We start from the raw sequence: 25,552 nt of genomic DNA on the forward strand, positions 1-25,552 counted from the left end.
CCTCTTGAATACTTAATTTGTTTGTTACTGCCTGTAGTTAATATTAATAGTATAATCGCTAACTGTTTCAACTGAACAAGAATTGTTATTATTGAAGTTTAAATTATAGGTAGGTATACTTATCTGGAAATTACGGTATGATGTGAAATATCAAAAAATTATACAACAATAGAGTAACGGTAGAAAGTAAGGAATTCGAATATTTATTTAGAGTTTCCACATCGAACATAGTAACTGAATATTTGAAACTAGAAATTAGATTTGTCAGTAGCTCTATCGAATCTCAAATTTATGACACAAACTTATTATTGACATGTTTTGTCAAGTATATTGAATTTCTACCAACTATGGATTACATTTCATAATCATCAATGTGTGAGCATTAAAAAATATTCATTTCTTGAACTTGTTCAGATTTCCTATTTGTTGAAACATTTAAAGATATATAGAGTATTTATCTATGTTTCGATATATATATATATATATATATATATATATATATATATATATATATATATATATATATATATTTGAAAGGACATTAGAAAAAAATTAAATATAATAACATACGAGTCTCAAATTGACTTGACTATGTTTTCGAAACACTTTCATCCGAGATTTCATCAAAATATATGTCAGCGGTGTTGATAACGTGCTGTTTCTTATAATCCAATACTTGCTATACCTCTATACTAATATATGAAGATAGCTACAAAAGTTGTAGTCATCTCCTGATGATTGTAACCTCTTGTTAGCGAAACCTGTGTCGTGAGACAGTATTTTCAATGTGTGGAATAAATGTTTAGAGTTAATTCATTTCACGGCAGAGGTTCTGATTCTATTTGTCAAGACAGGTGAAGATGAAAATCTGAGAAGTTACCAAAGCAAATTCAAAGTAAGATTTTTTTAAACATTTATTTATTTTTCAAATCGTAGAATGTATAATATCTAGAAAAGGTCGATGAAAAATGAAATTTATTCAACTGAACTAAGGATTAAATTAACATCTTTGATATGGAAGGTTGAATCTGCACTTCTACTGTAACTTGAATTAACAATCATGAACGATCATGAATAACTATTGTGAAGATATAATCTTTTCTTGAAATCTTTGAAAAGGTTTCTATAGGTTTATGGAGAAATAGAAATCCAAAAAAGGTGTTTCCCAATAGCCGTTTCTTGTGAAAAATGATCAACTAATCAATGGATGAACATATGATGTTTTGTGAACAAATCTTGTTATTTTGAACGTTCAATGTATATTTGCATAGTTCAGAAGAATAATATGATTCGTGAGCAAAACATATTTAGAGATAAACGAATCAGATCAATCAATTATTCTTAGAGACAACTCACACCCCACTAGTATAAATATGAGTGAACATATAGCTTCCTAGTCGACCCAACCGATACATCTACCGAAACCTGGAGCTTGGTACTTTGGTACTTAGTACGTGACTGTCCTAAGAAGTCATCTTATAGCGAATTCGGATATACCCTTACCCCGCGCTGCCTTATCTGCACTACGCACTGAGATCACCTTAGAGATGTGATTCCTGAACCCACACACACACACACCCGTCATATGTCAGAAACAAGCGACCACTATGCAAACACCACACAGAGTAGAGTCAGCAAACCAAACAACAGACAACGAGGAGTAGGAAGTACCAGAGGCTGACTCTGAAGTGGAGGTGGATGGATGTTATTTTAGGTACTGCACACATTACCAGTGTGGGAAACTTATATTTCAGCCAACTGGAGTTTCAAACCAAACCGTTATTTTTAACACTTCGACACGTGTTTCGATCACCAAGTGATCATCTCCAAGAGGAAGATTGAAGTTCCAGATCACAAGATCTCCATTCCATTTAATGAACAGTCGGTAGCGTCCTATTCGATATAGGCAATCATTCAGCTCAGGCGCGTATGACGCAACTTATCGGGTTTTTAACGCAAAAAAACAGTAGTTATCTTCCGCGCCAGTCCCAACGGATCGACCGTATAAAGAAACGGAATTATGACTTTTAGCAACAGATACACAACATGCAGATATGAATCGTGACTTTTAGCAACAGATATACTACCGCATATCTTTGATCAACTCGAGTTTACTACCCCTTTTATTGGTGATGATTAAGTGTGATTGTGATCGTGCAAAGACAACTCAAGTGGGTACCCCCCATCTAGAGCTAGCTTAAAGAGAAGATAGAAGACCTGACTTCGTCCTGGTATATTTGTTAAATTTTCCAACCAAATACAGTGTAATGAAATAGTTTTCCAGACTACTTTCCATACTCACTTTTTATATACTTTAGACAGTATTGAGATGTTATGAAAGAAGGCTCATTCTGAAAATGAATTTTGCTCAACTTTATGATATCTCCTTTAATTATATGAGGTGACTGTAGAAAAATTTGGAGCAGATAATTGTGGATCCTTTCTCAAATTGCCAGTACCGTACATACAACGTTTCTTCTTGCAAAGAGGTATGAAATGCAGAGCTGTTTCATGAAAGCGCCGTGGAAGTATCGCATTAGTGGTCGGGTCATTAAAATTAGTTCTAGATCATACTAGCATCGCAAGTCGTAGCGCCCATTCGCTTCTAATGTACAGAAATGAGGTGTTAAAGAATAAAGCGCGAATAGTAACACCTTCTATTGTTTTCCATTTGCCGCATACAATTTTTTTTTATTCACGGCCGATTTGCACGAACAATATTACACGCCACGATAAAGCAGGAATCTGCATACAAAATATACATTCCAAGAAAAAGAATTACGATTTACATGTACCAAAATTGTATTCAAATATTGAGTAGATGCCGAGATGAACAAAACGGTGGAAATTTGCAAACAAAACGAGAAAGTGCGGTGGTCACAACCTTATGCCTTTCGGGCCTGAGAAAGACATAATAATTTTCAGCGGATAGATTTATTCGCGCGTGGGGAATAACAGTTGAATGGCTTTTGTTCGAGATATCGATGGATCATCTCCTCCTACATTATGGTACTTCTTCTAACTTTTCAAATAATGTATCAGTCATGTTTTTAGTAAAGCATATGTCCAAAGAAAGCCTGATATTAATATATTCTTGAATATTTTTCACAAGTAACTGTGTAATTTCTCTAAAGGCTTTGCATTAACATTAGTTGATCAGTTCAAATTAAATAATTGTTGATATATTGTGATTATTATAATTGTGTCAATAACAATTATATTCTCCATTTCCTCAGACAATTAGAAAATTGTAAAATATACGTTAAAAATTTACATTATCTAACAAATTACACAAACATATATTCACATAATAATAGCGTTTCTTGTTGAATATCGATTCTATTTACATCATTAGTGTATATTAATATGCAAACAAGAAATATCACACAGTTTGAATTCTGAAAATATTATTTCGTGAATAAAAACCGAATCAGCTCTTACTCAAATTTCCCATGAATGAATATGCAATAAACTGTTCTGTTTCAGTATCATATATTATATACTAATTGTTGCCCACGCCTTCGAACGCGTAGAATTTGGTTTGTCACATTAAGTTTCGTGACAGATAATTTAAAAAAAAATCTGTTTAAAATCTGCTTTTCCGTTAATCAGCTGTCACCCCCTTACGAACGACAACTCTCAGAAGTTGAGAAACTGGTGCGAGTTGAGGACTAACGAGGTCTCACCTTTTAACGTGTAATTCCTAACACGGTTAGGAATCACACGTTTAAACGAATAGTTACAATATTTTATTATCAACCCAAAACTTCAGGTTTCCAACTTCAAAGCTGACGAAATTCATTTTTCCCTCTTGGGGGTGGAAATTCGTGAATTTCTCTCTTGATGCTTATTTACGCTATACAGAGAACCTACCTGCATATTTCAAAATTCTAGGTTCAGTAGCTTCTGGCCACAGCTAGTAATTAATGTTTTTACTTTAAAAATACAGTCACTAAAAAATATGCCAACTGCACTAAGTAATGAATGAGTTTGAGAATCGAATTATGTTACCTATGAAGAAATTTGCATTTGCAACTAACATAACCGTCAACGACGTCTGCCCTCTGATATCTGCCCGCGTTCGAGTCGCGATCTCAGCGATGGCGCAGACTGCCCCTCTACCCCCGCACATCGTCCACCGTCTTCTTACAGTAGACGCGCCGCGTAATGGCCTATTGTGTTGCGTCCAAGTTAATCTAATCGTGATAACTTTCAAACGATTCGTCCAAATTATTTAGTGTGAAAGGCAGAGTTTATCTATATTAAATACGACAATTATATAATAAATTTTTATAAGAATTTGGCAAATATTCTAAAATGTGCATTATAAAAATTGTATGTATCCAATTTAATTGTATATTGCATATGGTGGCTACCACATAAGAGGTAGATATATGCTATCGCGGATTTCTATTCAGAACTATTTAAAATAATCAATCTTACCGTACATTATCTGCATTCAACTCCAACGTTATAGGCAGCGTACGCCAAGATAGCTGTCAAGCAGCAAGAATTTTTCCGATTACTTATTATTTATCGTTACATTATGACCAATCACACATAACCTTTGTGAATTGTAACCTATATGTTATTCCGATGTATAAGCTGTATTTATGTAAAGTTTCATCTAAATCCGTTCAGTCGTTTAGGCGTGGAACACAACATACATACATTTACCCATCCTCACAAACTTTCACATTTATATCAGTACAGATAGATTCTAAATTGTAAAACAGATACTTTTTACATCACGTCCAAATGAATTTGCTTTTTATTGAATCCAAATTATTTGTATTTTGAACAGGCTTCAACTTACAGCATTTATGATGGTTTACATGTTTTCATATTCAGTATTGATAATATTGAGTGGATATGAGTAATATTCGAAATTTTCATATTATACTTAATATAGGTATATGACCAATATGATTTCATGCTGTTTTTCATTTTTCCTAGTTCTAACGATGAAAAATGCAATCAATCAACAAATTACAAATCTACAAATCACCCTGCCACAGGGCAATTCCTGTCGTGTAATCTATATAAGTAAGTTAGGATAGGTATCACTGTTCATTCAATTTCACTAGTTTTAACGTGAAACAAGACATATTTTCTAATGACTATACCTAATTCAAATGCTCAACTCAATCATTCAATAAAAAAAGGGAGTCATTTCAATTGAACTGAAAAGTTTGACAACAATAACATTGTAGAAACTTCACCTATTTTTTGTGGATTATAACTAGTATTCGAAACGAAGACAGAGACAAGTTCCTTGAGTAATGCTTTTTCTTCTAGAGAAATAAACACTCAGCATTGCAAAAATCAACTGAAAATAAAAGATTATTTGTTCTTTATTAAAACAACGATAAAAATAAAAACAACAACAAAAATTAATTGGCGCTTCGGGGCGACTTCATTGATTCCAGTGGCGCATTTGCTTTTTCAGCTGCAGGAAAACCCGGAAAAACCTGCAGCACCATATCATCTGAAGATCTTGATCTACCAATATCCTCTCTCTTATAAAACAAAATGAAGGGTGTCTCCAGAGGCTCCAATGAAAAATAAAACATGATACAAATGTACCCCTAAAGAGAATTATTTTTTTTGCTCATAAAGTAGAAAATAGCGAAAAAATATTCACTTTATTTCTATTCAAGATCGTGAACATTTTGTATTGCAACCAAATTTTCGAAATATTGTATAAACAATATGCATATTCAATTCCAACCAACGAACTGATATTGTAAATTTTGTAACAAATACGACAAAATTTGAAATATCTTTTAGAGATATTTTGTTAAGCCTTAATGTTGCGTGAAAATTTATTGATGCTAGAGTTCTGATGGCCTCAAATTTTTGGCGGATGCGCCAGGTATACTTAATATTTAAAATACTGTGTGAGACACCCGTTCAACTCATATATTTGGTTGAATTGGTTAATACTTCATAGAAGGCGATTTTAAATTTGAAAGTTCCAGGACTATTCCTTGAATCTGCCAAACCGCCATCAGAAACGAAGCAAGGGCGTTCCCAGAAAGGAGCAGAGGGCAGACGTTTTTCCTTCAAAGAAAACATGAAACGCAGTACCTCAGGACCTAGACGGTTACATCGATCCGGTTATCCAACTACCAGATACAAAGAGTTGTTCTTTGGCTGCTCGTTGCATGCATTTTCTCTTCGCACTTCTCTGAAAATTATCTGAGAAAATGAAATCTTCTATTTGCATTGCTCCAATCGATGTAAATTGTATTGTATCCAATACTCAAAGTTAATTTTAATAAAAAGTATTTCTTGATTCGTGTCGGAATTACAGAAAATAATCCATTTGCAACACATCCACTGTTTGACGACCAAAGACACATTCTAGACGCCCATGAATTGCTTGACAGGGTTAAATTACCGATGTTTGCTAAGTTATGCAAGAGACTAGTTCTAGTGAGGAGTTGAAACGGGAGATAAGCTCAATTCGGGGAAAAACACGGATTAAGTCATTTACGGCGGATTCATACAGCTGGTTTGGACAATTACTAGCGTTCACCGAAGGAAGACAAACATGTCGGTACAGCTTTTTATAACACATAACAATTACATCGAGTGGATAGTCCGCAATGCGATCGGATGAGATATCTTAAAGTTCCAGCGGTTTTCAACATTTATAGACGAACTGATTGGAATCCCCAGTGAATTCCTGGAAATCAGGAATGATAATTCAATATCGGTAGAAAATTATCAACTCGAGATGAATCAATTCACAAAGAATGATTGAAAATATGGTTTGAGTTTTTTTTTGATAACTTCTTCATAAAAGGAATCGTTATCATCACCTATGTTTTATTTATATTTGATGTCAGTTGATATTTCTCTTTCTAAATCAATTGATGTTATCTGTTAGCTTGAAGGGATCTTCATGACTTATTGAATTCAACATAATGAAGAAAACATTCTATTGAAGCCAATAAACTTTACAAGGGAACCAGTTCAACTACAAATACCAAGGAGGATGTGATTTACGAGTATAATTATTAACTAGTCGCAACATTTAGATTTCTTGGGTGATTTGGTTATTTGTGATATATAGATTGTATGACCATGCTATGCTGTAAAATATCTCATCAAAAACTTATTCAGTTTCGAGAGAATTAACAAGTTTGGCAGTACAACTGAATGATTAAGGGAAGACGTGCAACGACAATTCACAATGCCTTTCTTTAGCTAAAATCGTCTGACTTATAATGATCTATCAAATTATGCTTCTGACGTCGCTGATATTCTAACAGGCATACAGACACTTTTTTTCATTTAAAGGATATTATAATAATGAAGAAAAGAGAATTGAAACCTTTCTATGTTTTTTATCACAGTTCATTGTATAAGTTTTAAAATGTCCTTACAGGACGAAACTGCAAATAAAAGTGGTGAAAAACATAGAAAATTTTCAATTCTCTTCTCTTCATCATGATTTCCCACCACGTAGCAACGGCTACATCCATCAATTTATCGACATTATAATAGCAAAATCCAATTTACTTGCATATATTCTAGCCTAAAAAATCACAATGCTCATCAATGCTCACAACAAATGATAATTAAGAAGTGGACGATGATCAATGATTAAATATAAGTTGCAAAAATTTCACTTAAACCACAATCTTTTTGAAGTTTCTCAAAATATTATAACTGCGATTGTTTTATGATTACAAAAATTCAATATCGTGTTATTAGTCTTTTCTTTATTCTCTCTATTTTGAACTTATAAATTTTCATGTATTTATTATTATTCATCAATAACCAAATATTATGATAGCAAGTCTTGAACTAGCATTGAAAATAAGGTACACTACTGCCAACCTATATATTACTGCAAATTTCCTGCCAAATTACACACACATACCCAGATATTGCTATTGGTGGTAGCACGTGATTGGCAAAGAGTGGAAGCATGACACTTATGTTCCAAGTAAGTAAGCCCTTAGGCAACGTCTAAAGGTCTGTAATTGATTATGTATGAGAAAATCGCTCATCACACATAAGGTAATATTTTATGAAAGAGAATATTGTGATAACAGATGCGGACTTTGCTAAAATGAAGGAAAGTTAAACTGAAATTCTGGTGATAGATATGCAGAAACATATTTTCTGTTTACTTCGATAGTTTATAGACATATCTTCGACAATTTTCTGGCAGTACGCCAAATGATCTTTGTTGATGATTTTTTGGTATCACGTCATGATACCAAAAATCAACCAGGTCTTTTGTTCTTTATATTTGTAAGGCAATTTTTCAAACGCCTTTTTAGCATGGATGCTGTGGTACTTTCACGAAACGGTACATGCAAAAAATTTGAACCAATTTTCTCTAGTCTCTTCATGAAAACAACAGAATAACAAAACTGCAATTTTATTCTGTATTCATTATTTCAAAATTAGAAGGCACTCCTAACAAACACTGACCATACGACAGTCTCAAAAAAAAACAGACAGAATCTGACCTCAGAAGAATGTAAAATCAATATGAATTTTCGCAGATATTCATACTTTGCAACAAAAACAATCTTAAAGACTTTTGACGTCACTATTTTTGGACACATGTTTTAAGAGCGTGCGGTTGCTACTTGAATTTTCATTGTTGTCTTCGAAAAATATTTTGCATACATACGCAATAATGGAGTGTATTTATTTCTACTCCATAAAAATATTTAGATGTGGCCCCTTCCCTGGATATGTTCATTTCACTCGAGAATAGACAATTTTCTATTCATACATCTGTACTTCCTTAGAAAGAATAAAGAATATGTGCTAGTTTCTGTGATTTCTTATTTTCCCCAATTTAATTGAGTTCATTTTAAACTCATGAAGACGATTAGGTAAGTTGAGTATAGTTTCAAATTTATAAGTCAAATCAATTTATACAAAGTGTTATTTTTTTTCAATGAGTTTTCATGAAAATGAACTTAAATCTTCGTTATAAAAAAGAGTAATCCTATTTGTTCTACTTCTATAGCCTAATTATTGAGTAAATTTATAGAAAGAAAAATAATCTATCCTCCCATCATATCCATCCCGATAATTAGAACCTCATACTTTATAATCAAAAAACCTTAATTAATATGGTTGATTGAATTCTAAAAGAATTGCATGTAGCAAAAATTATACATCATTCCTTTCCATTTCACTTTATATATTTTATGTGCGGAATACCAATAAACCAAATGCATTATTAATTTGCTAGAAGTACTAGTGTATGTCATTCTAAATGTACATCATAAGTAGAATAGCGAAAGAAAAAACCCCGATTGAGTACCAGTACGTAGCCGTTCTCTTAATTATGGTGTAATTGTAAGTATATTCTATTTTGTAATAAATCAACAGAACAGACCACCTTGACAAAATAGTCTTTCATCAAGTGAACCGGGTTTTCTCCACAGAAAAACTACTTGTCCTAGGAATTCTTTGCTCTGGAGCAATGTACGTATAAGGAGGGTTTGTTTATGTTAACAATATTCTTTGTGGGACACAAACACACACAAATAATTGAAACTATCATTATTATAATCCAATATCGATACAAGTATTATACAGTATCTGTGAAGGATATTTATTGTACGAGAACTGATAAGAAAATTGTTAGCATTTTGCAGGATTTCTTCTTCCATTTATGGTCATTTTCAGCTAAATTAATTGCTACATAATGACATCACCATCTATGTCAATCTATGTTTTTAAAAACAAGAATAGATTTCCTTCAAATGGAAGAAGTATTCATAATGTGAACACTAGACAAAAACGTGATCTCCATGTTCCTTTTCGTCAATATAAACAACATTAACTTGTCCATCAGTGGTAGGTCTAACTATTTTCAATAAGCTCCCTAGGTGTCTAAAAGATATAACAAACCTCAATAAATTCAGTAACTTGTTGGAGAATTATTTGATTGAGAAATGTTTTTATATATTGCAAGAATTTTACGATTCGTAGAATGTGAGTATATTTGTGCTCTATTTTATTTTAATTGTTGTTATTTTAGTAACAACGGTGTTTCTGTGAATTTTGTGGCATGGCTTTATGTGTACTTTAACGATTCTAATACATGTTATCTGTGTCTAAGGAAAAATAAATATCATTAATATTACCATCCAATGACAGAGATATCTTCTTTAAAATGTAATATAGGCAAATATCAAACTTTTAGCAAGTATATAGGTACTGCTGAACCTAACCAGTCATTGTCTGGTGTCTCATAATCGAGACGTTCCACCTATAGGATTATCCATGCGTTTTTCCCTGTTTCTGTATTTACTGAAGCTTAGTATGTATAATTTGAGTTTAGATTTTACTTCGGAGTACTGAGACACATTTTTCTCATCAATTTGAAGTGTCTGCTGTAATCTTACAATATCACTTCTTTCAGTTTCTAAATAGCTTCTATCTTGAATAGGCTAAAATTATATTTTGGCCTATTCAAAATAGAAAATGTAAGGAAAATATATAACCATTTTAGACAAGTAAAAAAGATAATATATTTCTGTGTTGAATTGATACTCTTTAGAAATTATAACTCAGTTAGCCTATTATTCTCCCGTTTTCAACTTTCTCACTGACCAATCTAATACAATTTTTTTCTATATTTGTTAAGTTGAATATTACGTCAATTGGAAATATGCAGATAATATACATCTAAATTAAATAAGGTTCGTTAGAAGACATAGTTACATTGTCTTGGCATTTTCTAGTTACCGCATTACTATGTTTGTACACTTTTAACAATTCAAAGCCCTCTTTCAATTCTTCATCAAATACATTCGACAATTGTCCTGCAAAGCCTAATAATTTTTTGGTCCGAAAATTACAATTATGTTACAAATTTTTACAGTTATCTAGTTTTCAAATGTACAACTTATTCAAGTAACACGTTATTGTGAGATTTTCGCTTAACAATTTATAAAACTTCAACACGTGTTTCAATATACAGTAGCTTCCTCAGGAGTGCTCATACTAATTAAGTTAGTATAGAGTATTGAGTATGAACTAGTGAGAAAGCATTTGTTATTTGAATACGTTATGGGTTTTCATCAAGTATCGGCCAATTCCATCTCAACTTCATCATATCAACTAACACTCTACTATAGTCCCATCAAATTAGACCAAAAAATAAGAGTACAGCTACCTAAATTCCCAGCAAGCTGAAAATCAGTAAGATTGTTAAAAAAATATGATTAAAAATAAAATTTGAAAGTTCCCCATCTTTCCCCTGTATGGAAAAAAATTTATTCAAGGTCAAAAGTCAAAAAAATTTGTTTTTCGCGATACATCTCTATTAACGCTGTTTACATGTACTCAGGATGAATATGATGAAGGACAATAAGAACAAGATCAAGAAAAAGAAGGACAAGACGAACAAGAAGAAGAAGAACAAGAAGAAGAGGATCAAGAAGAAGAACAAGAAGAAGAATTTGAAAGTTACGACTGGAACGATAACATTTCACTCCTTTTTATCAACTTAAATTGCTTTCATCTTTTCAATCTCTGCTAACATTCATTATTTTGCAATAGTTTCAAATTAAAAAGGATCACAACTGACCCGTGGAATAGGCCTACTGGGGAAACCACGTTAAAAAAATGCGCTAAGTAGGTACCGTACCTCATAGGTGGCGTGAAAACGTGTGCATATTATGACGATTACAATTTTTACAACTTTTTGAATCATTATATCTCAAAAACGGTAGCTCGTAGGAGAAAAATATTGAAACATTTTTAGTAGATAATTTTATGATCTACAGTTTTTGTCTGACGTATTTTTATGATAAAATTACCGTTTTGCTGAAAATCGCGTAAAAACTCATATTTTTGATCTTTGACCTTGAATAATTTTTTTCTATACAGGGGAAAGATGGAAAACTCTCAAATTATATTTTTAATTTGATTTTAAATAATCTCACTGATTTTCAGCTTGGTGGAAATTTAGGTAGCTTCGAATGTCTAAATTGGCTGGACTAAATAACCAATTTTGTTTTATTGCAAACCAAAATATCAATAAAAATAATCAATTGAATATTTATATTTCAGAACATTTTGCAGTTTATTAATACATATTTATACATATTAGCGCTAAGTTTCGACTTTGGAGGGTTGTCGTTCGTAGGGGTGCGACAGCTTGTTAACGGAAAAACGGATTTTAAACAGATACGCCACGTTTTTCAGCAACAGTGTATGGATTATCCAATTTCATTCTTGATATTAAAGTAACAGTTTGATGTATGATTCAGCCATAATCCTCCCGCAACAAACATTTCTGAACTGTATTGATTGAAATGTACGGTTATGTTAGCCGAAACCATCAAACTCACACCAGTTGGTACAGAAAAACTTCAGATCGCTATAAAACTACCTTTTCCGCGAGAAAATAACACCAAATCTACCATGAAGCACCACATCAGGTGAACTTGATTTATAAATGTTACAAGAGTGACTCCGGGCTAGTATTGTAATAATGTTTAATAAGTACTCAATTACAGGGTTTCTTGATCATAATGCCCGATCAGCTCACCTCTGATCTTCTATCTCCTTCTGTCGCATGCCGATGTCGGTGCCATTATCTCTGTTATCTGTGGGGTGTGGCGGTACAGTAGCCAGCCCCAGGCGTACCTCATGTAAATTCTGTTTTATAGACAACGCCGACAAATCTTTCGTTCAACATATTTTTAGGATGTAGCATCATTCTCAATTTCAGCGTTATATCCAAAGTGAAGTGGTATTTTCCATATCATGATCAATAGACATATTGAAGGATTTTGCAATTTTTTTTCACATCAGAAGTATACTTCAATTCCAATCGATAATATTTATTGGTCTCATAAACTGTTTGCAGTTATAACTTTTTTTAAAAATCAATGCAGTCAAGCTGCTGGAAAATAATTCCATGAGAATCAAAACATAAATAGGTAAGTACTATTCTGATCATTCCCATATTGATTTCAATTCAAGAGCCACCGGTAGACAGCTGTTTCAGCCTATTGGGCATCGTCAGTACCAGGCAGGCGGTCTTCGATTGAAGACAAAATGTGAATAATTGAATAGAACTGGCCGATATTTGATGAAAATCCATATTAAAAAACTAATCAAATAGTTTATTGTATGATTTTCACTATAAGGGTTTTACAAAAACCGCGACACGTGTTTCGCTATACAATAGCTTCTTTTTCGTAAAACCCTTATAGTGAAAATCATACAATAAAGTGTATTGATTAGTTTTTTAAAATGTGAATAACCAAAAAAAATACTTAATAAAAATAATTGCGTAAGCGCAAGTTGACTTGGGTGTCACACCAATAGGTCGTTCCACTTAGGTCTCACCGAAAAAAATTCTATACATGTTAACTTTTCGTAAATTTATATGTTCAATTATTGTTTTTCACTCATTTTTACTGCCCTGAAGAAGCTTTCCATTAGAAGCGAACGCTTGGCAAAGTAGAGCAGAGTTTAATTTTTTATTTTTTTACTGAGAGACCCCGTTAATCCATTTTACTCTACATTTCTCCAATCGCTAAGATTATCCACACAAATATATATATATATATATATATATATATATATATATATATATATATATATATATATATATATATATATATATATATATTTGATTGATGCAACTAATTTTCCTTTATTTTGAGTATTTCAAAGCGAGCGAGAGCGAGCACTTTCGACAGTTGGTAGTATTGTCATCTTCTGGAACTCCTCAAACTGAACTGGTCATCTTGTTGAAAATAAAACTTCCCACTTTGGTTGGGTTGGGAACTTTGGTTGGGAACCGAAATTGGTTAATTTCGTATATATATACATATGAGCCTCAGCCTCAAGTTTCAATGATATTAAATGTATGTGTTAGTGAAAAATATATTTATTTTGTATAAATTGTTGAAGGTCAATTGAAATCACGTAAATTTTGTTGCGTTCAATAGATTTTTAGTACGCAGATTGGTTTTCAATTTCAGCAATCTACCCAAAGTGGGAAGTTTTATTTTCTTTTCATGGTTATCTAACATGGTGTCTGGTGAATTCACCAAAGACGGTATACCAGTGGATTTCTCTATATCCATCAAACATAGTGACGAGATTTTCAATTTTTCACATCATTTACATTTGTCACTACAATTTTTCCTTAGTTGACAGTTGTCGTTCGTATAGGGACGACAGCTGATTAACGGAAAATGGATTTTAAACGGATTTTTTTTAAACGGATGTTACGCCGTCTGAAAGTAGATAATTGAAGAAGAAAAGCCACTGTAATTTTTTTTTATTAATTTTTTTTGATACTTCAAGTTGAACATGAAATTTTTTATGTTCAACATCAAAATAAATTGTTGAACTGAATATTCCAGCATGTTCAAATTACAAAAAGGTAAGTTTTTGTCAAATATCGTAGAAAATAATAAATTTTTGTAGAAAAAAATCAAAAACGAAAAAATCGAGTTATTCTATTCTTCTCTGAAAATTTTAATTGTAACCCGATACTACGAGTAGTTTCAATCGGTGAAATGTTTTGCTGTCATGATAGTTTGATAAAAATGTAGCTATTCTATATAAATTGATGGTCACCTGGCATTGAATATATAATGAATGTCTACATTACATCTCTTTTATAATTGTTGTTAATAGTGATTATTATAAATACTCATGAAAATAGTTTATTTTCAAATTGTTGAATAGTATAAATAGTGACGATTAGAGTATTATTGACACAATTAATTATAAATGATTTGTTATAGATTAATGAAATATTTTCTAGGAGAAGGGGCTTGAGCTAAGTTTTACACACCACACCCAAACATAAACTGATTTTCATCCGATTTTCACAATTTGCAAGAAAAATGATGTCAATTTAAATGGGCGACATTTCCACTTTTTCATTCATCATCAGCCTTCAACAAAGAAAACAAACACATAGTATTTGTATCAAGGGAAAAACCGAAACTTTCAATGAGGATACAAACCGGAATGAATAAGGCGGTTCTTAAGTACAAAAGGTACTTTGAATAAATATTTAAAAATTCTTACTTTCAGAGATACGGAATATTGAGAGTTGAAGAAAAAAATGCGTTTTCATAGGTACCGCAAACACTATTGAAAATGAAACTTTCATGTCTTAGATATTAGCAATACGAAATCAGTGGCGTATCAAAAGATGTTTAAGAATTTAGTTTCGAAAATTTCAATGAATTATCTACATTTCCCATTATATTTGATTTCTTTGAAAATTAAAGTAGAGTTTAAATTATTTTCTAGCCTGTGGATATCGAAATGAAGTTGAATCTCTGTGAAACACTTATTTTTTCAAGATAAGCTTACTGCGATTGTATCTACGGACCCGCCTTACAACAATTAGATGTGATGCGACTCCAGCGAATACAAAATAGTTGTGTCAGATTTTCTTACGGTATCCGAAAGTATGATCACATAAGTCCGTCCTTTCGAGATTCTATCTGGCTTTCACTCAAATATCTAAGAGCAATCCGTTTGCTTAGTTTCACGCATAGAATTCTTGTTTCGGGATATCCGCCTTACTTACGTGAAAGACTAGTTGCACTATCACACAGTGGCACTTCTCGTAATAGGCATACTTTGCTCATTCCCAGGCATTCCACAGCAATATTTACTCGAAGTTTCTCCTACAATGCGGCAAAGTTGTATAACACCATCCCTACAGACTTTAGAGAAAGTTCATTGAGAAACTTTAAGAAAAGGTAGAAAGACATTTTTCTTACACAACAGTGATAGGGCACGACATATGCAAAAGATTTTGGCAATTTCCCACATATCCGAATATAATACAAAATAATAAAAATACATACCAATCGAGGTTGGGTCTAAAAGCAGCTCTCATAGCTGAACTCCGCCTATTCATCATTTCTTTGAATTTTATTTCATTTGTACTCATTATTGTGATGAATAAAGACATATTATTATTATTATCATTATTTAAAATGGAAAATTCATGTTTTGAATGAAGCAGAGTTTTATATGAATTGTACAATTTTTCATAAATCCGCATATGAAAAAAATGAGACAATTAATAACTGAAAATGATAATGAAAAATTAGAATTGAAACTTTCTATGTTTTTTACCACGTTTATTCGTAATTAACGTTACTGCAGATTCATCCTATGAGGACATTTTCAAACTTATACATTACTATTTAATGCATTAATGTTAGTTACAAATAAAAATGGTAAATAACGTAGAAAGTTTCAATTCTCATTTTTCATGATGATTTCCTACCACGTAGTAACGAAGTTACATCAATTTATTGAAAATGATAGCATTTTCATGACCTTCGAAATGAAATGTCTTCATATAGGGCGAACAGTCTTCGTTTTCTAAAATATCTCAATTGGGAATTATCACGAAATTTTGAGGTGAATTCATCTTGGCATTGCAAACATAGAAATCTATGATATAACTCCATTAGCCATTTTAAATAGTCGTATCATAAAATGATCACATCAATCCTTAGAAAATCAATACCAGTTTTTTTGATAGAGGTACAAAAAATTGTGGAACTCTTCCAAAGAAAAGAAGAAATCAATCAATTTCAAAATAAACTCTTCACGAAGATGTGTGGTTCATGCAAAGAAATGACTTTCAAACTGGAAGAAAAAACCTACTCGAAACAACTATTTTCATATAAACATTGAGTTGCATGAAAAAAATAATATTTTGGAAACAACTACATTCGAATTAATGAAAACATTTCTTCCCCAAAAAATAAACACTTCATTAATATATAGCTTTCAACCGAATTATATTTAACTATTTTGGAAAATGTCGATAACTAAAAACATTTATGTCAATGTGATAATGAATATAATTATTAAGCTGGTACATGAAAGTCTCTTTCATCATTGTTAATTGACGCATGATACATACAAATATAATTCAAATACCCTGTATAATTCGCAAATCAATATTTGCTTGCTTTTGTAATTAAAACTGATATGAAACAACTCATTATTTCAATTCTTTACATAGTAATTAATATTATTTCCTTCAAAAGTACAAATGTTCATCAATATTATCATATGGATTTCGGGCAGTAAAATTTCGCGGGAGGTTGATAATCAGTTTATTTTGATAAGAGCTCTTAGTCTGTTTGGAAGGTAGTTTTTAGTTTCACCTAGACCTAGGAGAATGGTGGTCCTTTGGGAAAATGCCTTATTTTACAACAAAGGCAATTTGTTCCAATATATTGCAACTATTACAGGTATATTGAACATGATTTATTGAGTTTGTAATATAGGATGAATGCATTATATGCTGAGTGTTACAATAACCATCGATTTCCACTATATGGAAGTCATTAATTTCAGTGAATGGAAAAATCAACTTTATGTATTGTTGCTAAGTCAATGAGAAGATTCAAAATTTCATTTTTATAAATTCACTTTTTTTTCAAGTTTGGATGAGGCCCATGAATTCTAAATTATATTCAAATGAGGTCAATGTTCGTCCAAAATACACCAATAAGCACTATGTGAGTGTTTCACTCAATACTTTACAAAACCCTAACATGTGTCGCTATACAGTAGCTTCTTTAGGGATATTTGATACAATAAAGTTTACTTAAGGGTTATATTACGAGTGCACCAAGTTCGATTTATCAAAAGAATGTCAATCCATAATTTCAGAAATGTGTTATAATATATTGTATATTTAATAATCTGATTTTTTCTCGAAAAACATTTCTTACGAAAACATTTATTTTAACAGCAAGTGGGATTCACTGAAAAAAAATGTAGTGAATTCAAATAGTAATTGTGTAGTTTTGGCACTGAAATTATTGCTGAATTCCTTATCGCCCTCATCATTGTGCAACTATGATGAAAAATTAGCGAGAATATCACTTCATTTTACAAAAAATTGATAGTCTATTTCTTCTACATTTGTTTGAATGAACTGTCGACATTCTGAAATATTGATAATGTATACATATATGAAAAATCTTGTCTAACTCCTTAACTTAATACAATTTTAGTTTTTATTCATCGAGTATCAGAAAATAGGTTAATTGTACATGTACGAATCATACTGCATTTTTCAGTTCGTCTTTAACGTTTTTGACATTTTTATTGTATTTTCATTTCAGTGGTGATTCATTGAAACACAAATGATTTGGATCGATTAGATATATCGAAATCAATTTTTCTGTTTTTGATAATTGAATAGAATTGGCTGAAACTTGATGAAAATCCATAATAAAGAACTAATTAATACAGTTTATTGTATTATATTCACCATAAAGTGTTTTTGTAAAACCCTTCTTAGTGAAAATAATACAATAAACTGTATTGATTGGTTTTTTTCTGTTTTTGAAAAAAAAATGGGTTTATTTTATGCGTTACCCTTAATAAAGATAATTCAAAAATTCCATTATAAATTCATGTAACAATTTGAAAATGAAAATGTTTTTATTCATTTTATAAATAAAATAAAAGTACGATTAGTCAAAAGCTACATTGAAAATTCAACATTTCGAAAATTTCAACGCACGTATCAATCGTTCAATCAAGTAGGTCAATTTTTTTGTCTCCCAAATGGTTAATTCTCAAAAACTATGTAGTATTAAGTAGAAAACTTCATTTGGAAATGTTAGTTCACAGATATATTAAAAACACTTGAAAATATGGAAACGTTGATTCAGAGATATATTTGGTGGAGATGGAAGTCTTCGCCATTGATGTATTTTTGGGTAATTTCGTGTTGGAGACCAACTTCACACATGTCACCAAACGATCGTTAGACTACAAAAAGGGAAACCAATCTTGTCTAGTAGACGTTCTGAGTTATCAGTGTAGTCGTCTAAATCATCATATTTGAACTGTTAGAATTCAACGGGCCAACACTGATATGAAAGATGATAAAACATGCCCAAATAAGGTTCTCAATATTTGGTACATTTTCACTCATATCATTGGATCTGAAATATCACCTTCAAACAAACTACTCGCCTACGTTAGGAAGCTTGACGTACTTAGTGAAATTTGAATAGGTGCCAGATACAATAAACTCTCATACGTTGCAGTGGAGGATCGAACAGACCCTCCTAAATTATTACTCTATTTAGTGCGGTGATCTCTCAGATAAAACAGTAGTGCAGTAATATCTGATCAACATACTTAGAGAGTTCATTACATTTTGATGTTCTAGGCACGATAACTGATGGTACAAAAAATGCTTCCAAATTCTATAACTTCATTACTCAAATAAGATGGAAACTGCTAATGTATTCAGAAAAAAATTCAATTTCCAGGTGCCGTTTCCATCATGAGCTCAGGAATCAACCTCGGTTGGACGTCGCCTTACTTACCGAAAATTACATCAAACACCTCCACTATTCCCACAACCAGCGCACAAGGTTCATGGTGTGCAATCGCTCCCTTACTAGGCTCGCCCTTTGGAGCCCTAATCGCCGTCTACTTAGCAGATAAAATTGGAAGAAAATTTACCACTCTCCTCATGGCTCCAATAGTCTTTATTTGTTTTATATTCATCTCCATTGCAGATTCCATTTGGGTTATCAGTGCCTTGAGATTCATAATTGGTGCAACAGAAGGTGGCTCCTACACTGCTCTGCCGATGTATATTGGAGAAATTTCAAACCCTGAAATTAGAGGCTTTCTTACGGCAACCATTGCCATATTTGCTATCACAGGCACTCTCCTCATCAACATCATTGGCTCAATGATGGACATTTTCACGTCCAGTTTGGTATGTGCAATGATCCCAGTCATCCACTTTGCAGCCTTCGTTTTAATGCCTGAATCGCCTTATTATTACATCAAGAAGCACAACATGAAGGACGCAAGGCGGTCTTTGGAGATACTGAGAGGAACCTCCAATGTTGATAACGAAATGAACTCTCTGCGGATTGCAGTGAGTAGACAGGAAAGATCAGAGAAATCTGGAGTGTTGGATCTTTTTACAGTTCCGAATATAAGAAAGGCTACGTATATTTTTCTCATTCTTTGCTTGACTAACAAGTTTAGTGGCAAAAACCCGTGTATGTTTTACACCGAGGCAATTTTCAAAGAAACTGGGAGCAATATCAATCCCACATTATCTGTTGTGGTATACTGCACAGTAGAATTGATTGCTGTTGCTTCAGCAACTTTTTTCATCGTGGACAGGTTCGGAAAGAGGAAACTTATGATAACTTCAACAGCTGGTTGCGCCCTTTCAGTATTCATGCTTTCCCTCCACTTTTATTTGAAAGACTTCCATGTGGGAATTGTTGACAAACTCAACTGGTTGCCTATTACGGCGCTCACTTCTTACAACATATTTTTCAGTATCGGTTTGGCTTTCGGCCCAGTAACAGTTCTCAGTGAATTGTTTCCAACGAATATCAAGGCCAAAGCTCTAGGCATAGCGGATACGTTTTCAGTTTTGATGGGAGCTTTGGTATCAAAGATATTTCAAATCGCTTTGGATGAGTTTGAAACCATGTTTGTTCCGTTCTTCTTCTTCTCAATGTGCAGTTGTGTCGGTTTGATTTTTGTTATCAAATATGTGCCAGAGACCAAAGGAAAAACGCTTGAAGAAATACAGCAATATTTGATTGCCGGAAAAAACTAATAATGATAAAATTATGCTATGTGGCAAAGATCTCTCTATGGTAAAAAAATTTCGATTGGAAAATACTGAAAAGTCTCTTTCGCTCTATAACTCTGACGAAAAACATTTCGCAAAAGGGACGATACAGCATTTCCGATCACTACTAAAATTGTAGGTTTGATTAATTTTTTTTTTGTGAAAAATCAAACTATGAGTGTCTTTTTCAAATATTTCTACAAAAATAATTTTTTGACACACCTTAATTGTTATCAAATAAACCCTGACTGAAATACACTTATGTAACATACTCAAAAGGTTATGTTTTCATTAGTACCTACTCTAACGTTTCCTTCATTATTCATCTCAGTAGATACTTCCTGCTGCAACTTGACACAACCCAAAGTGGGCGTCGACAGTCGTGTACTTATTCCGCTACACTATCGTATATTCCACAAGAAAAGATAAGCCTCTTAAAAATTCAAAAAATAATAAAATACGACACTGAAAAAGATTCATTACCGTCTTTCCATCATACCGACATCACTTGTTTCACTTTCTACATTCAATTCGATTGCCGATCGAAGTTTTCCAAGTACACAAAAAAAAGCCGAAAGAAAATGGAGTGACTCGTAGCACGTCTGAACGTATCCTGAGTTAGTTTAACTTAAGTAAAACTATTTTCAGTTTTCTTTTTTCATAAATTTTGCATTTATTTATTTCAAAATTTTCTTGAGTATTCTTCAAATGTCAATTTCGTGCCTAATACTGACGTGAATCAAAGTAAATTCATTGATTTCATGAAACTATAGTTTAGATTTAGAGTATAATTGGCAAGGGTCCTTTGTAACTTGATAAATCTATTGTTATCGAGTTTTTATATATCTTGAAATGTATTTGCATTGCCAACATGTACCTAATCAGAAATTGAATATGAAAAGTAAGGTATTGCCAGTGTTTGGTTTTTTTGAAGTCTTGTAAGACAAATCCACTATTACTATCTTCTATCACATTTGTACTCACTGATAGCAGTAATAAAAATATAATTTGAAGACAAACCCAGGTGATACTACTGTAATCAATAATGGAGAAATAAGGTATGAGTGAAAAATAATGCAAATGATTTGTACTTTTATAATAATAATTATTGTCGGGCATTATATGGAAGGAGTATATTCTCTTCGAAGTATTGAATTTTGGCGAAGGAAACACAAACTGTAAGGATTAAAAGAATATTTAGCACTCAGTATATGAAACTCAGAAATAATCTACAAAAACGGAATATTCTAAGGATTGGAAATAAAAGAATACTCGAGTTTACAGAGCCCAAAACAGATTCTAAGAAATATGTTCCATCACTGTTTATGGAGTACATAAAATATTACAGGTAAATAGTTGAATTTCACGATTTCTTTGTTCATGAAAATCTTTGTAAATATTATTTAAATATCATATATCAAAATCTCCAGGTAATATATTGCCTATTCAATTGAATAAAAGGAGATTTTATCTATTAACAGATCACTCTTGAATTCTGCTATCAGTTCAATGTTTACCAGTGAAGGAAAGGTAAGTATGGGATTTTAGTTAACGTAATTTTAGGTTTATTTGTTTTCAACACAAAATAATATGATTATTCGAAAGTAGGTTGCAAATATTGTGAATTTTAGTTGAAAAAATATGTTTTTCCGTTAACCAGCTGTCACACCCCTACGAACGACAATTAAAAGTCGAAACGTGTGCGAGCTAAGGACTAACGAGGTCTAACCTTTCAACATGTGATTTCTAGCGCGGGTTGGACGATAAGAAGTGAAACTCTATCGTTCCCCTTGCGGTTCGAACCATCGGTTCACACAGCGGTCGACTGAGTGACTGGAACAAACTACACACATCAACCCAACCGGCTACCGTCCTTTGTGAATATTTGGGATAAATTTATGCACACTCAATTAGAAACTAACAGGTATGAATTTCATAAATTACCGAGGAAAGAGTATTGATGACAGGTTTTATGCATTTCCAATGTAAAAAAATATGGATGTGTTCCAGCCTTCGGCCAGTTCAAACAAAGACAATTTATTATTATTATCATTATCAAAAGACTATTGATTGTGTATGTGACGAGGTCTGTAAATAAAGCATAAATTCAAATTATTCTAATCGCAAGATAAAGACGCCAATGGAACTAGTCAGAACACAACCAACAACGTTTTGAAATAAAATTATCAAGTTAGGCCATTCCTCATTTCTCCTGAATGAAATCGGAGCTATGAAAAACCATATCACATTTTTATTTGTGGAAATATCAAAAAGCCATTGATAAAATCAATTCATATCACTTTGGTTTTGGTGAATAAATTCTTCCTGGTTTTGAGAATGGGGAGTTCCAGAGTATAATTTCTTTAATTCTTGCAGGGATTCTTAGAATTACCGTACTAAAACAAAAATGTTATGTTGGCTCCTCTGAATAAACGGATAGAATCAGTAACCATGTATGTTCGGTCCAGTAGACACTCCTCACATTTATTCCTTGGGAACGTGATGAAGGGCAGACAGACTCTCTTATCTCTACAAGTTGGGGAACTTAGAAATTTTAGTGACACCGTTATTTGTGCGTCAAAAAGCGATAGGTTAACAAGATGATGGAAATTAAGATGTGACCGATCTCTTTATGGCCATTATCAATCAGGGCGACAACTTATTTTTCAAGAGTCCAGTATATTATTATCTTCGATGGCACGCAATGTTCTCTAATGATCAACAATTTGGATGAATGAGTTGAATGATATTCGAAGAGTTTTTATAGTATACTTGATGGATGTGCAACACCACCAGAGAGATTAAATGTCAGGTTTCAAATTCATTATTATGAGAATTGTAAAATTTAGAAGGTTGTGTTCAAAATAATTTATCAAATTGGGATACATTTCTTATTTATTACACATATTCAGTGGAATAATTTTTGGTTTGATCAAGATCAATTTTCTACCCTTTATTACGAGCTGAGGTGATCATTTTTACTATCCCATAGAGCATGTTTGACAAAATACATGAGATGAATTCTTCATTATCAATTTCCAGTTGGTATTGGTACTATATTATTTTTCTACACAACCCTACTTTAACACTTCTGTAATCGCGAGCAACCTTATCACACTAGTTTGTTCTCATTGCATTGCATTGCATTACTGTATATGTTGTATGTATCACCGCTGTCGCATCGCCTCACTCGGCCGTCGCTATTTTCGTGCCAGCAGCCAACTACATGTTAGAGGTGATCCACTTGATTCAGCATTTTATTAACGATTCGCTGACTATTCGGGATTTCATTGAAAGAGTTGGCAGACATTATATATTTATGAAAGGAAAAGATGGATTGACGGTGGAAGTGAACTGGGCTTCAAGATATATTTTATGCTAAACATTCGTTACAACAGGGATATCACTCTGAATGGTAGCGGGTCCAAACGTCGAACAATAATATGGTGAAAAGAAATTAATTCATCAAATTAATCCAATTTAGCAAGATATTATGAATATTTTGTTTTTTAGAGTTGAACTGGATATTTCTCCTACATTTATTTTTTTAATGCTGCCAGATTTATTGAACACGAGTCACAGTGTAGATAATTTTTTAAAACGTTTATCATTAGTTTCACCATTCAAGACGCCAACTCGGTTGGTGAAACCCGCGTCGAGAAAAGTACTGCATTTCTGGTTATTGGGAAAAATTCTTGTTTTGGAATTATTAGCCGATAGAAGATAGCGGAAAAATGAAAGTTAATTCCCAAGTAATTTTAACACAGTATAGTATAAAATATCAAAAGAATTAAATTTGATAATTTGTCTCTTCCTGTATTATAAGAGATTCAATTTATTCAGGAAAAAACAATAATAAAATGTTCATATTTTTATAAGACTTCATGGGGATCAGAAGAGGACAGCCTAATGAATTTAAGTGAAACCGAATAAAATGAAATGGTTCAACATGGGCACCGTCAGATATAATATGAAGATAAACTAATGTACAGGGTGATCCATTCTGAGAAAACGCATAAAGCTAAATCAAAGTGGACTAAAATTCCATAAATTATTTGCTTTACACCTTCCAACAGTTGTACGGATTAACCTTCATCTTCCTTATCTTCAGGAAGTCAATAAACTTTTCAGAAACAATTATTTGCATCAACTGTGCGTGAAATAAATCATAAATCACCAAAACCGAAAACAGTTTCCACATAATGAGAACTTAATGGATTACACTGTATGAAATAAATTATTACCGTTTTGAGCCTTCACATGTACCATGTTAGTATAAACATTTTAATAAATGATTCCGGACCGAATCAACGATCATTTGGCGAAATTCATTCGACGTCTTCGGTGAAAACGATTTTGGTTTATCAATAAAATGTATCTGGCACCTCTGCTGTCACGATTCATTCGGATACAAAGCACGACTCCACGCAATCTTCAGGAGAAAGAATGCCACTATTACAGAACGTCATTAAGATTTCAGATTGTCGAAGTTCATTTCAAACTCACACTGACAGATTAACATACAACAGTGTTAGTACGGAGATACACCACCTGTAGAAGAGAAATAATTTAAGAAATTCTAACACCAAAAGAAGGGAGATTATCTGTTTCAAATTGATGTTTGATTGAATGTCCGAAACAGTATCGATTTGGAATAAATTAAGAGATAGAACAGTGTAAACCGGTAATATATGCCTATAGTGCTTTGAAGTTTGATTCATTGATTATTAATTGCATTACACATTGTTGAGAAAATAAATGAGTCAGCTTTCTGATTTTTTTTAATAAGACCAGAAAATACCCTTATTTCATTACTTTACAGTTTATTCCAAAGTTCTCGTCACCGGAGAAGAGGGATCACTATAAATTATCTAGTACTAAACTATCAAGTAAAAAAATTAAATC

General features: G+C 32.5%; 2 protein-coding genes across 6 annotated transcripts in view; one reads left to right on the top strand and one right to left on the bottom strand.

Moving 5' to 3' along the window:
* The window catches only part of ds (dachsous cadherin-related 1), a 456,386-nt gene that overhangs the window by 66,721 nt on the left and 364,113 nt on the right, over positions 1-25,552 (bottom strand). The window contains exon 1 of one of the 5 annotated variants that reach the window (XM_074181625.1): positions 20,950-21,260. The exons of 2 other annotated variants lie outside the window; for them this stretch is intronic. In XM_074181625.1, coding sequence (XP_074037726.1) covers positions 20,950-20,973 — 24 coding nt within the window. In that variant the 5' untranslated portion in view covers positions 20,974-21,260. Of the gene's footprint in view, positions 1-20,945; positions 21,261-25,552 lie in introns of those variants that run through there. 2 more of the 5 variants (XM_074181626.1, XM_074181627.1) reach the window with 2 other exon arrangements.
* On the top strand, positions 17,105-20,925 carry LOC111503329 (facilitated trehalose transporter Tret1). Its single transcript, XM_023157616.2, has 2 exons — positions 17,105-17,261; positions 19,308-20,925. The coding sequence occupies exons 1-2, from the start codon at positions 17,189-17,191 to the stop codon at positions 20,630-20,632; spliced, it is 1,398 nt and encodes a 465-aa protein (XP_023013384.2). The 5' UTR covers positions 17,105-17,188; the 3' UTR covers positions 20,633-20,925.

Source organism: Leptinotarsa decemlineata, unplaced genomic scaffold (genome assembly GCF_025532065.1).
Source record: "Leptinotarsa decemlineata unplaced genomic scaffold, Ldec_3_MD MMD2_tig00026314_RagTag_RagTag, whole genome shotgun sequence".
Taxonomy (NCBI): domain Eukaryota; kingdom Metazoa; phylum Arthropoda; class Insecta; order Coleoptera; family Chrysomelidae; genus Leptinotarsa; species Leptinotarsa decemlineata.

Bases quoted from the DNA above. Each gene is read 5' to 3' on its own strand.
- LOC111503329 (XM_023157616.2), top strand. From the start codon at position 17,189: ATGGTGGTCCTTTGGGAAAATGCCTTATTTTACAACAAAGGCAATTTG. The intron at 17,262-19,307 runs GTATATTGAACA...TTCAATTTCCAG, and splicing joins ATATATTGCAACTATTACAG to GTGCCGTTTCCATCATGAGC.